The sequence below is a fragment of the Mytilus galloprovincialis genome, chromosome 3 (assembly GCF_965363235.1).
Source record: "Mytilus galloprovincialis chromosome 3, xbMytGall1.hap1.1, whole genome shotgun sequence".
NCBI lineage: Eukaryota > Metazoa > Mollusca > Bivalvia > Mytilida > Mytilidae > Mytilus > Mytilus galloprovincialis.
Window position 1 is genome coordinate 70,273,321 of NC_134840.1, and position 13,944 is coordinate 70,287,264.

General features: G+C 32.3%; 1 protein-coding gene and 1 long non-coding RNA gene across 2 annotated transcripts in view; both read right to left on the minus strand.

Moving 5' to 3' along the window:
* Positions 1–9,033: 9,033 nt before the first annotated feature.
* On the minus strand, positions 9,034–10,065 carry LOC143068792 (uncharacterized). The gene is made up of 2 exons (XR_012976251.1): positions 9,911–10,065; positions 9,034–9,349 (listed from the first exon to the last, which is right to left on the minus strand). It is a non-coding gene; the product is annotated as an uncharacterized LOC143068792 (long non-coding RNA).
* A 1,853-nt stretch (positions 10,066–11,918) lies between these two features.
* LOC143068791 (kinesin-like protein KIF16B) overlaps positions 11,919–13,944 on the minus strand; it is a 49,434-nt gene continuing 47,408 nt past the window's right edge. Inside the window, exons 30-32 of the mRNA XM_076243090.1 lie at positions 13,592–13,649; positions 12,556–12,672; positions 11,919–12,123 (exon numbers count right to left, since the gene is read on the minus strand). Of these exons, the coding sequence (XP_076099205.1) occupies positions 11,932–12,123; positions 12,556–12,672; positions 13,592–13,649 (367 nt within the window). The 3' untranslated portion in view covers positions 11,919–11,931. The remainder of the gene's footprint in view (positions 12,124–12,555; positions 12,673–13,591; positions 13,650–13,944) is intronic.

Consider the following 13,944-nt stretch of genomic DNA (forward strand, 5'->3'; position numbering starts at 1 on the left):
GAGAATTTTTTTTTTTTAATTCTGTTAGTATTGATCAGTATTAATTATGTAAAATTTTATCTACGACGTTTATACGACGCGTAACGTTTACGATTTTTTTGGTATGATATTTCCGTTTTAAATGAGGTATGGGTGTCTTTCGCCATCTTGGATTGTAAAAAACAGAGAATCAAAGGTCAAGATTTTCAATCAAGTTGGCGAAATATGATGCAGGAATATAGAGAGCTAATGTGAAATTTTATTTAAAAGAACAAATTCATAAGATTATAACGTATGAATAGTAATATTTTTACAAGTGTGGATTATTTTTGCTTAAATTTTAATGGTTTAAAATTTTTATTTTAAGGGGAGGTAACTCTGAAATAGTGCATTTTCTGAAGGAATCTGCATGGATTTTTTCTATTTTGTATTTAAGCCAGAAAAAAACGCACTATCTTTTTTTTTTTAATATTCACAAAGCATTTTCCAAAAACTACCTTCTTGTAATATCAATTTTACAATTCTATCATTTAGTTTAGATTATAATCACATAATGACGTTTTTTCTTGTGTAATCCATACAAAGTGTGTCATTTTTTCACAACCTGTAGCTTAAAAAAATGCGCTGTGACCTATCCCTTTTACTATATTTTGGAACATATACCAATAAATTGTACATTTTGGCGAAGTATGAACAAATTCTATCATTTTAATTTAGACTCCCATACCACCTTATCAGACAGTTGTGCTCTTTAAAATGATGTTTGCGTTTTATATAAAAAAAAAAAAAAAAACAACAACAAAAAACGTTTGTGATTTACAGGCTATTTTAAGTTTTTTTGTGTTTAAATACCTTTTCCCGAGGTATCCGTGCTTTCAGATAAAGTGATCTGGTTAAAAATTTAGAAATAAAAAAGACAGTTATTACATCTTTATTAGGTCACCTGACCCACTGGTCCAAGTGAGCTTTTCCCATAGCTTGGTGCATTCTGCTTCACATATTTACCGATTATCTTGAAAACTATAATAGATACTTAGAAGCATTTAACTGAAAAGTTATCAGCAAGACATTTCTACAAATAAGTTCGCATTGTTAAAATCATCAACCGACTCCTAATGATAGTTAATGCCCTTTGATGATAATTTTTTCCAATTTTTTGCTTTTTTCCCCCTTATATCTTAAAAAATATAATAGATAGAAGCTTAAATAATGATCAGCAAACAGGATCTACAATTAAGACAATATGAAGGGAATTGTCCCACATCTCCTTCGAATTGTTGCTTTTAAATGACGATTTTTATCCTTTTTGTGGAAAATTGCCTTTCATGATCAAAATAATAGGGATAAGTAAACAGTTTAAACGATTAAGGTAGCAGCAGGCTGTCACTCTTTAAAGTAGTGATTACCATGTCCCTTATATATGGATTTTTTTACCCTCTTGTGTTTTGAGCAAAAACTGAAGATAGACAAAATTAATATACTACTGAAATGATCAACAAAACGTTGATATAAAGACATATTCTTTCAATCAGTTTAATTGAGGTCTGGAGTTGGCATGTAACTTACTGCTATTAGTCCTTTGTAAATTTATATATCATTGTGCTTTTGTTTCGTTTCTTTTGTAACATATTCTATCATCGGACTCGGACTTCTTTTAAACTGAGTTTTACTAAGCGTTTTGCTGTGTGTTTATTTTTTTTTACATTGGCTAGAAGTACATGTATAGGGAAAGGGTTGTGATCTCACAAACATGTTTAACCCCGCCGTATGTTGGCGCCTGTCCCAAGTCAAATGCCTCTGACCTTTTTTGTCTTGTATGATTTTTTTAATACATTTCGCAGTTTAGTATGACGTCCATTATTACTGAACTAATACACAATTGTGTTTAGATGCCAGCTGAAGCAGGCCCCTGGGTTCGGGATTTTTGTCGCTGTGTTGAAGACCCATTGGTGGCCTTCGTCTGTTTTCTGCTCTTTGGTCGGGATATTGTCTCTTTGACACATTCCAAATTTCCATTCTTAATTTAAGTGTTGCTGTGGTAGCCAGTTCCGTGTATGCTTTCAATAAAAGTTTGCGATGTCAAAAGTATAGAACCCTTTTTACACAGGTCAAATATAAAATCTTGAACGAAAACTCTTATTCCTTGATTAACATTGATTGATTGTATTATTTGTAACTGGATGTTCCTATGTAGATATGTTCCCATGTGAATTCTCATTTGAATACGATAACATACAATGTCGTTTAGAAAAAAATATAGTGCAATTTTTTTACCCACGGAAGTTGACTTTCATAACTGAGTATGACTGACATTTCTTTTATCTATAGACATTTATGATAACAATATATTTGTTTAAGATATGATCGTTGCAACACAACAACCGTCAAAATTGCCTTTTAAAATTAAAATGGAAAAATTCGAATACGTGTTCCAATACCAATCATTATGGCAATTTTTTTTAACTTAAGGCTGCAGTTAAAATGACTCGGATATTCAGTATCGTCTTTTTGCTTCAAAATTGACCGACGTTGATTTTTAATATCTAGTTTATAAATTCTACTTGTGTGAGTTTCTAGCACTAACAGCTCATCACCGGATATATGCAATATTGCACAACCTGATATTAAATTAAGACTTGAATAACACTTTGAAGTAGTCGAGCCTTTGTTAATTGAAATGCAATGGATATCATTTACTTGATAGTCTGTATAAAAAAACCTTTTCGACCCGACAAAATCAATATCAGCTATAGAACGTGGAAGACCAACTTTTTGTAAAATCATACCGTTAAAGTCAATGGAACATAACCATAAACCAGTTTTAGACTCCGCCATTAAGTATATATTCCCTTCTTTACACGAGATCCATCTTATTCCGTTAAGATTTCCAAGACCTAGAGACTGCTGGAGGTGAATTGTTCTGCAAATTTTAAGACGTTTCATATCAATTACCATGACCGATTTCATAGATGCTAGTAAAACGAACGTTTCGTCATACATGCATATTGAGCTTCTATCCGAACTGTTCCTTTTGTAGTTGTCTGAAATCACAATCTCATTAGACTTATTAGTTTGCAAATCAAATACTCGGATACAATATTTTAATGGACATTCGAATCCAGGTAGAACAAATTCCTCAACAAACATACGATCATCTTCGGTGAAGCAGAATGCACCAAACGTACAATTATTGCTTGAAATAAATTCTTGATACCGGGGAGGTGGAGGCTGAATTTCTCTATCTATTTTGATCTGTGGTTGTTTCAATTCACTGGTCGTCAAAGTGGTAATAGAATGCACAGTTTGAGATACTATTTTCCGGTTAAATTCTTGGAAAAGTTTTTCGATGCTTTTCGTTGCCTTGGGAGGTAAAACGTCCAATGGTATGGTTATCAAATTGTTTTTGATCATATTGACTTGCTTCTCTCTTGATTCTTGTATGGTATCAAGATGTTTTACTGCGTGCGTGGAATATGTTACTTTCAGAGGAACTACTTTCTAACATACATAACCAATCCGCTTGTTCTTGCAGGCTTTGTGTTAGACCTGTTAAAATGTCTTTGTTTGTTTGTTTTTTTTTATTTTGTATTACTATTTTCTCGTATTTCTTATTAAGATTAATATCAATTTGTATTAAGTGATCTTTAAAACTTTGCAGGAATTCTTTAATGTGGTCAATTGCGGCCTCTGTATCTTTATTGATTGTAGTCAGTTGTTGTTCATTCTCAATTTGTGTCTTTTCGAGAATACTTTTCAATTTTGTCATTTTCTCTTTTAGTTGTTTTATTGCAGCACTGTCTTTTATGCCAGCTGCAGCCTTTTCTATTTCCACAATTGAATTGCATTGTCTATGACTTTCTGATAAACATGCATGACAAATAAGTTTATCATGTTCTACGCAAAACAGTATAAGTTTTTTATTCTCATGTGAAACACAGTATTTTGGTACGGCTTTTCTACCATCAGGAGCATCTTTTATCGATATAACATCATGAGCACTGGAAAATCGTCTGTGAGCTTTACCACAATTTTTACAAACAGCTTCATTGCAGTCATTACACCAATGATATGCGACCTCTTCTTCATTTTCTCGAAGACAACATTGGCATAGCTCAACACAAGCCATAACTGGAAAATATAAACTTGTTCTCCAGTAATCATGCCATTATTCTCTGGTTAATGCATTCTGAAACAGATGTTCAGAGAGGATTACTTACAATAAAAGGTATACATTTAAAGGTGGTTTAAGAAGCAGTGTTAAAGCACTTATACTTATTTCAGAAATTTCAACTTCCATCACACACATGATTTTTTGGAAACTTTTTATACCGATATCGTATATGGATGATTTTTTGTTTATCGATAACGACATGAGTATGGAAGTCGTAAATAAGTTGTAAATCATATTTGTATCGACACCATGAACTGTTATGTTATTTAGATATTATTTAATAATTATATAAAACACATTGACAAACTTCAAGTTGCATAACCTTTGTAAATAGTTACTTATTTTAGATGTTGTTTTTTTCTATCCATTGATCGGCAATCATAAGATTTAACTCACATACATACATAAAAGATATGGGATATACGTCAATGAAACAGTTACTAAAAGACCTAACAATCAAACGCAATGTATGACATGCAGAAACTGTCCATTTTGTGAAGAAAATACTAAATGTTGATTTTAAAAAAAATAGGTGTGATTCAAAATAAAAGAAAGGATTATTTGAGGATTTTTGTAATTTTGTAAACAAAAAAAAGATTCTGATTTGATATATTGTAACCTTTTTTTTTTTTTTTCACTTCAAAATGCACAATTTACAATATTGATATATTCAATTGAAAATATATAAATTAGTTACCCTTACATCACCAAATAATTTTAACCATGTGATTATTGCACATCAACCCCTCAAACATAGGTAATCGTTTTAATATTTGTCCGGGTTTTTCTTTTCTTTACGTTTCGTTTTGTCGATCAAAAGTCATACATATTGATTTGAGACAACAAGTTCATCTTTTGATGACTGAAACAGTAATTCATATCTATGTTTTAAAATCTATTATTGAAATGATGGAAGAAGCACACTATATACATACTTGTTTGTTTTCCTGGTTGAAAAAAGCAGGAAACTATAAAAATCCGTATAACATTACAGAAGACAAAAAAACAGGTACAAATTGATATCAGAATAAATTCTATCATATCAAGTAATTCTAATACAAATGATACAAAGTACAAAGGAAGCAATATGCTGATATAACAATATCTCCCTTCATATAGTCACTGTGATATTCAGAGATATCAAGATGTGTCATTTACAATCAGTTTTAATCTATCTCAACTTATCTTTATATAAATGTTAATTCACATAACGTTTTCGTAACGGTTTCAGGATCTGCGTATTGCTGTGTGTGTGTTTTTTATTCTACATTGGTAGGCGGTTGAAAGAAAGGGTTGAGATATCTAAAGAATTGTTTAACCCCGTCGCATGTTTGCGCCTGTCACATGTCAGGAGCCCCTGTCCACGAGAAGTAATCTCGTCATATCGAGGAGCGTTTATTACAGTGATTTTGTCATAGTTTGGTTAAGGGGTATAGGCCTAGGATACAGTTATATATTAAGAGGAAAACATAAGTCTTCTTTTTCTTCGTCCGTTAAGGAGTTGACCTCGTATTTGAGTGTTTTAATTACTCCGTTCGGTATAACAGGAGCCAGTAATTTCCAGTCTCTTATAGAGCATGGGGAAAAGGAGTTGTTGTATTCTTCCTTTGTTGCCCTGATTTGTCTAGTTCTATGGCCACCCATTGTTTTATTGTCCCCAGGTATGTGATAGATAGCTGGTTGTCTCTCCACTAGTTGGGGTTGGGTCTTGTAGCTAAGGACAAGTCGTTGGTTTATTCGTCTTTGCTGTGGGGTATCCCACTGGAGTTGTTCTAATAGTCCAGTGACACAGCATAGGGAAGTGTCGGTGTACTGATTAAATACAAAACGTGCTGCTTTGCAATGTACCCAATCGAGGTCTTTGATCAGTGTGGTTTGATGGGGATCCCACAATATGGCAGCATACTCGATGGTCTGATCGGTGCACACACCATAGGCTGTGTTTTTGACAGATTTCTTACAGCGGCCAACGGTCTATAACCATTTATGAAACCGTATTTTAACGCGTGACATAGACAACTTATTGGTTTTATAAACTAAATGTGAAATTAAAGTAAAAAAATACTCAAAAAAGTATCAAAAGTTGAAATATGAAAGATCATAATTTATGTTAGGACTTAAACTGACATAATGTTAAAGTTTATCAATTATTATTATGAAACAATAAAACGCAGCCTTTCGAAATTAATAGCTTGCTAAAAGGTATGGTTTTGCTCTTGTTGAAGGATTTATGGTGACATACAGTTGCTTACATCTAAGTCATTTGATCTCGGGTGGATAGTTGTATCATTGGCAATCATACTTCAATGTACCAAAGAGACAACAACCCGACCATAGAGCAGACAACAGCAGAAGGTCACCAACAGGTCTTCAATGAATAACTTATTACTACATTGTATGTGCGTTCATATGTCCTTTTGTGTTTCAAATGAAACAATTTTTGTAAGATGAATGTTTATTTTGGTTGTTACTCTTTGTTATACACGAAAAGAATCACATAACTGAACATCGAACATGAACTAAACCATGACACAAATGAACCAAACCACGACACAGTTTTTTTCAGTAATTTCAAGTTGTGTGAAAAAATAGATATTTTTCGGATTATTGACGGCAGTTTTAAATCACAAACAGATATGTGATGAATCAGACAGAAAGCAAATAATGTTTTTTATGCACGAGAAATCAAACAGCAACTTTTAAATTTTGACATACGCATGCATTGCTCTGTGTTAAAGTACTAACTATATGATACAAATTTTGATGTACAAATATATAAACTATATACAAAGATACTTACCAGCTTGAATTTATGGTCAGAAGTTACTTTTGCAAAATATACTAATGTTTACATTTTGGCATTGATTGTCATAAAAAAACACTTAACACCATCATGTCAAACTTATTCAAACTATGACAACAATAACTATACTAAACGCTCCTCGATATTACGAGGTTACTACCGGTGCTGTCATTGTAAGTTGGTTTTTTTTTTCAATTTTAGTTCATTTGTATATTTTTGAGTTTAGTCAATTTCCACTGAACTAGTTTAAGACGCATTGGTGGCTTGAACTGTTATCTGTCATATGGTCAGGCTGTTGTCTCTTTGACATATTCCACATTTCTATTGCAATTGAATAACATTGAAAAGAAATGACATTATTGACCAAATTATCAAAGAGGTTAATCTTTATCAATCGCTGGGTACACCTGATATTGGTTTAAATAGACACCTCGTGGACCTTTTCATAAACAAAAGTCAATGCTACATTTTTACATTACTTAAACAGAACTAAAACATCACTTCGACTGTTACGAGAACAGTCGAAAATGAATTTTTTTTGTAAGTTCTCGCTTAGTGGTTTAACACATATATGGATTCTAAAACAAAATTCTATAGAACTTCTTGATAATTTTAAAAGAGGGACGAAAGATACCAAAGGGGCAGTCAAACTCATAAATCTAAAACAAACTGACAACGCCAGGGATAAAAATGAAAAAGACAAACAAAACAACAGCACACATGACACAACATAGAAAACTAAAGAATAAACAACACGAACTCCACCAATGCATAAGGGGTGATCTCAGGTGCTCCGGAAGGGTAAGCAGATCCTGCTCCACATCTCGATCTTTCTTTGAATTTAATTCCATTATAACCTTAAAATTTGTCAAGCCTTTCTACAACTATTCCATATGTGCAGTTGGAAAATTGTATAAAAGAAATTATCAATAATGGATTGCAATACATATAAAAATGGAACATACGCTATAAATGTATTGCTTAACGATACAATAGTACAAAGTGCACAAAAACGTAACACATGATACATCGAGGAACAAATGATCAGTATGCTCCAGTTTCTCATTGGTAATATATTTGTTGAATTTGGAAGTAAACTTTTCCATTAGAACGAACTATGTGCCTCTCCAGACTGACGTATTCTTATCTTTTTTATGTCAACATGATGAATCTGAGTTCCTTTAAACACTTGTTACAAACAAGAATATTAAAGAAGCAATATACAGTGTAACTTGCCTAATCCAACACATTTGGGGACCAGAAAAAAAATCTGATTCAGAAGGGTGTCGGATTACTGAGGATATTTCTGCATGGATAAACATATTTTAGGACCATGAAAATGTGTCGGTTAAACCAGGATGTTGGAATACTCAGGTGTCGGATTAGACAAGTTACACTATAAATAAATTTCACATTCAGATTGATTGTTGTTGTTGTTTCCAGTAACAATCAAAATGTTTCGGATTGGGTTCCATTACATAAATTATTATTACATAGATGAGAGGGTGATTGATTTTTATTCCGGGGAAACAATGAGAACCGCGGCTAAGCCAAGTTCACAATGCCTTTTCGAGGGGTAACAATCTGCTCTGTCATTCATTTGTGTGTGTGTTAATAACTTTATTCTACTGTCTGTCAAATTTCATATTCAAAGGAATAAACTATGAATAGATATAGGAAGATGTGGTGTGAGTGCCAATGAGACAACTCTACATCCAAATAACAATTTATAAAAGTAAACCATTATAGGTCAATGTACGGCCTTCAATACTAAGTTTAGTACATATCAGTCATCCCTATTTAGCAAAGGTCACAAATGAAGCACTACGTTCAAGACTTTGAAAATGTCAGAGAGTAATTTTTTTTTATACAAGTGGCAACTTTCAAGCATGTTCACATCTTAGGAACCATCTATTGACTGATGTTAGATACACAAAAATACCATTTAGTTACATTGTAACCACTAAATAATAAGAGCGCGGAAAATAAAATGACATGTTAGATTATATGGTAAATCCCAATTGATCTCTGTGTGCATGCAGAAAAGCAACGACAGCATATAATTACTGACCCTAAATCATTAAGCATATTGATCTTTATTATAAAAGATATTCTGAAAATTAACTTTTTGTCGTCTGTTTCTCATCAAATTGTATAACTATCACTTCTAGAAAAAAACTGTTGTAGTTTGCAATCTGTTTTGCTGTGAGTTTAGAATTTGTTTTAGAATTTGCTCATCGATTTTCAGATATATTTGTTGGTCGTTCAAATAGACCTCTTTTAAAAAAAGGCTCGAAGTCGCACAGTAACTTCATATTTAGGTCTTTATTTTGCAGTGGGTGTAATGGACACCACGGAGTTTTTATGAAGACTTCAAGCACATTTTGCAGGTACACCTGTGAATAAGATAAAAAAATGAATGTAAGACAATATCAAATAGTATTCTTTTTACTTTTTTTCTAAGAAAAGAGTTACAACTATTTAATAACAACTGCAATTAAATCAAAGAACAAAAGACAAAGTCAAAATCAAAACAAACAAACATACAAATCATCATGAATACAGAACTATATTTATGGTTTTTTTAACAGTATTCTTTCTGTTTCAAAGTTAATGGTGTGAATGGTAGAAGCTGCAATGGAACATACCCTAAAGAATATCTTTTGTTTTATTTTGATATTTCTTTGAATTGCATTTCTAATAGCAAAATTATGCAACATATTCGTTGTACCTGTTTACTATTCGCTAGATGATAGTTAAGAGATTATGTCTATGTTTAAAAGAGGTTCATTTTCAAATGTTTACTGCTCTTTTATAACAAATTCACCTGTTCTGGAATCTTTGTTAAATTTCGTCATTGTACTGACACCATATAACATTGTTATTTACCCTTCAGCATAGGTAATAACATGCATGTATCTTTTTCCTATTTCTTTTTCAAAATGATAATGTTTTACCTCAAGCTGCTTTTTTCTTTGTTCCAAAATCTTCTCTGATTTAGTAAATATCTTTTTTGGTGGGAAATTTATCTTACGCATCTAAAATATAATATCGAAATTATTTTTCATAACGACTCAAAAGCTAGCTAGATGTGGTTTTTTTTAAATGTTATAACATACAATAACAACTGAGAAGAGGAATAACAGATTTTTTTAAACAAAATTAATTTTGTGATCTTGAAAAACTGCTAGCTTCTTCTGCATTGTTCTAAGCTTAATCGCCCTTATGGAAATATAAGCCCTCTGGTACATTGTTGCGGCAGCAAGCAGTATGGCTATGCTGCGGCTTTGTTGCTGCAAACTGTTGCGGCTTGGATGCAGCGATAGCATATTTCGTATGCAAATTAGTTTTCTGGCACCATAATTGCGGCTATATTCTGGCACCGTTGCGGCAATATTCTGGCATCATGTTGCGGCACTGATGCGGCTATAGCGTAATTCGTATGCAAATTAGTTTTCTGGCATTATGATTGTGGCGCTGTTGCGGCACTAATACGGCTATATTCTTGCATCATTTTAGTGACAAAACATGCGAATAGCTAGGCCGTGTTTTGTATAAAATGTATTGTGCCGGCAAAAACAAGTTGTCAATGCATATATATGACATGCATTCATGCATTATAAATTTGTATGCACAGGCACATAAAATAAATGTCAGCGGTATCTGCATAAAAAAAATGAAAATTTTTAATGTGCCCCAAGTTTAGCAAATAATATTGTGTTATTTACCAAACTACAAGTATGCAATTAAACTGCTGCAAAAAAAAACAAAACAACACAAACTTCACCGATACATGTATAGTGAACTCAGATGAGGCCATGTTATTGAAATACACAATGCAAGATTGATCTTTTCTATACATGCAATTACTTGATATGAGTTTAATTACAAGTCTTCAAATCTTCCAAAAAAAACAGCTAGAACACCAAATTCTTCAATACAATATAATCACAAGCAACATGGTGGATTTCTAACACACGTACACTAGTACAGGGAATAGCTTAAAACGCTGGAAATGACATCATCAAATTTTCTGGCTATATTGTGGTGCTCATTAATTTTGAAAGGAATTAGTATCGCAATGATGCCAGAACTATGCCGTTAGCAGCATCATCCGGCACTACTCCGGCAACAATCCTCTGGCAACCTGATTAGGTTGCAGCTTTAAAGCCGCAATGCTGCGGCAATGCTGCAGCAACATTTTAAATTTCATAAGGGCGTTCCCAAAAAATTAATGCATTTTGGACAACTTCTCACATTACTTATTTTTTTAAAAGACAAGCCTGTTTCTAGATGTATCAGGCTGCTATGATTTGTTAAACACAACCTTTTCAAAAAAAGATATTGGAATATTCATGGTAAAATATTTTCAGGTGTTTTTTCAATAAATACATTTCATGTTTTAAAAAAAAACAATTGGACGGTATGCGTGGAGTCGAGTACTTTCCCCTTTTGTTTCCAAATTATACAGTATTTAGCCTTTTAAATGCATGACCAAATGAGAAACATAAATACAACTTGATGTTGGGGAAATCAATTGCAAACAATCTGCCACAAAGAAAGTTATTCTAACCTACAATATGCTTCACTGATGTTATTCTTAAGTTCAGTTTACCTGTATAAAGTTATTTTTACAGTTTGCTGTGTTTATTAAAGTACATTTTGGAATTTTTAATTCAACCCGCCAAAGAGAAGTTTTAATTTTTTTACTTTTGACTGGTGATATGGAGTAGGTGTGTACATGAAAACATGGAAAGTATGCAAATATAATTCAAAAGTTTTAACACTAAAGATTATATTTACCGTTTATCCTAATACTTTTCTTTGTATTTGCATTGCGAAATTATGTCATGAAATAAAACGGAAACATTATACAGCTAAATAGATATAAGAAGATGTGTTATGAGTGCTAATGAGACAACTCTTCATCCAAGTAACAATTTATAAATGTAAACCATTATAGGTCATGGTACGGCCTTTAATGTATATATGTGTCAATAAAATTCATAGTTAATATCATAGACGACATTTCGGCCATTGCAGTTCTAAATGACATCATATGTACGTATGTAATACTTGCCTCGGGAATTCTTTGTCTCAGTTCCTTGTGCATTTCTCGAAACTTACTATAACGCCTGTAAACTGTCCAATTATCTTTCCCAATTACCAGCTGTAAAGAGTTATTATTAGTTACATTTCTCAGAAACTGGTACAGTATGTTAATTAATAACTTGCAAAAAGCTTGAAGGCTATTTTATAAAGTCAATGGTGTCCCATGGTTTAACTAAGTTGGTGTGTATTCGTGTCATTCTTGTTTTAAATGTGTCATTAAAGAATTTATGGTAGAAGTTAATAAAACTATATTTATATATTTTATTCATTCAATGCACAAATTGTTAATATGTATTCAAAATATTTTATTAAGTAAGCTTTGCTTTTGGCGAAAGAAATCAGACCGTGCAAGGGTTGTATAGCCTGTCGAGATCGTTAAAAACTTCCATTTGTATGTAAAAGAAATCAGTCAGTCAAGAATTGTTTGTCCTTAGAAATGGAAAATCCTTAAAACAAAAGTTATTTTAAGATGAACACTGAAAATATATACCTGCACTTCAAACTCATAAAAGCTGTCGGAACCACAGTTTCGTAGACTGAAAGAAGAAACATTCACGCCTATACCAGAAACGTTTGTTAATGTGCTACATGCCAGGGAAGTGCCATCCTGTAAAAGAATTTGGATAAATCAGCTTATATGATCAAAATACATAATGAGTTTCATGATTGAAAATAATCCATCCTATGAAAGATCCTCACATACACAGATGTTTAAACAAAAAAAACATAAGTCCATAAACAACAAAACGATTTTGCTCACAAACAATTATTTTCTATTGACTATTTTCGGTTATCAGTGTTTTTTATGTTTAAGATTATTTTGTTGAAATTGATCCCCACCAATTACGTTTCAGCTTGCACCTCGTTCATACCGAAGAATTTTTTGAATATATAATTATAGACTGTTTTATATCACTGAACTTATCTGAAGGTTCGTCGCCCATCAATAACGTAAAATTCTGGCATCAATACTGATCTTTAAATTTTGAATATATTGTCTTACGAAAATACAGCCAATTTAGGTGCGGTATATTTCCGGTGTTACGATGGTATCTGAGGGTTCCAGTTTTGTATGGTAAATCACCGTTTCCGAATCCTATACACTCTCGACTGGATACTTGTCTAATGCTTTGCATTACTAATCAACACTTTGTCAAAATGTCACTATCAGACATAGAGGCCAATCAGTAAACATACAAATCGGACCACTATTCTGGTTTCTACAATTCTACATGTAGTCAGTATGTAGAGACCTATTTCGAAAAAGAGATAGTTACCCCAAATAAAACAATTATTTTAAATGTCATTTTTAACACAAACTCTTTTTTTCATTTCGTTGTTTACTAGAATAGTCGTCTTATCTGTTAAAAGCAAAATAACAAAACTACCGAATTCTGAGTAAAATTCAAAACGGCGGGAATTCCGTATCAAATTACAAAATCAAAAGTTCAAACACATCAATCGAATGGATAGAAGACTTTACGTGTGGAATTTTTAATTGTATCTTGACAACTTATTTAACTTACAGTATTGTTATCTGTTTCTAAACTGGCAAAACTTTCATAATTCCGTCTCTTGGTAGCCCTGAAACGTATTATGTCGTCAGCGAAGTTGACATTAAATTACAAATTTGTTCAAATCTAAAATCTTATGAGAAGGCTATAATTATAATACAAGATAGAATTATTTCATATTTCAAATTATAAATAAGCAAGCTTCCTAAATCAAAAGAAATGATATTTGGTCAAAAATCATGTTACCCATATACTGTCACAATAGATGTAAAGAATATTTTTTTAAGTAGTGTGATTTGTGTTGGATGTGTAAGGATTTTGTGCATTTCAGATTTTTTTCAAAAATGAAACACTTTTCTCTGATT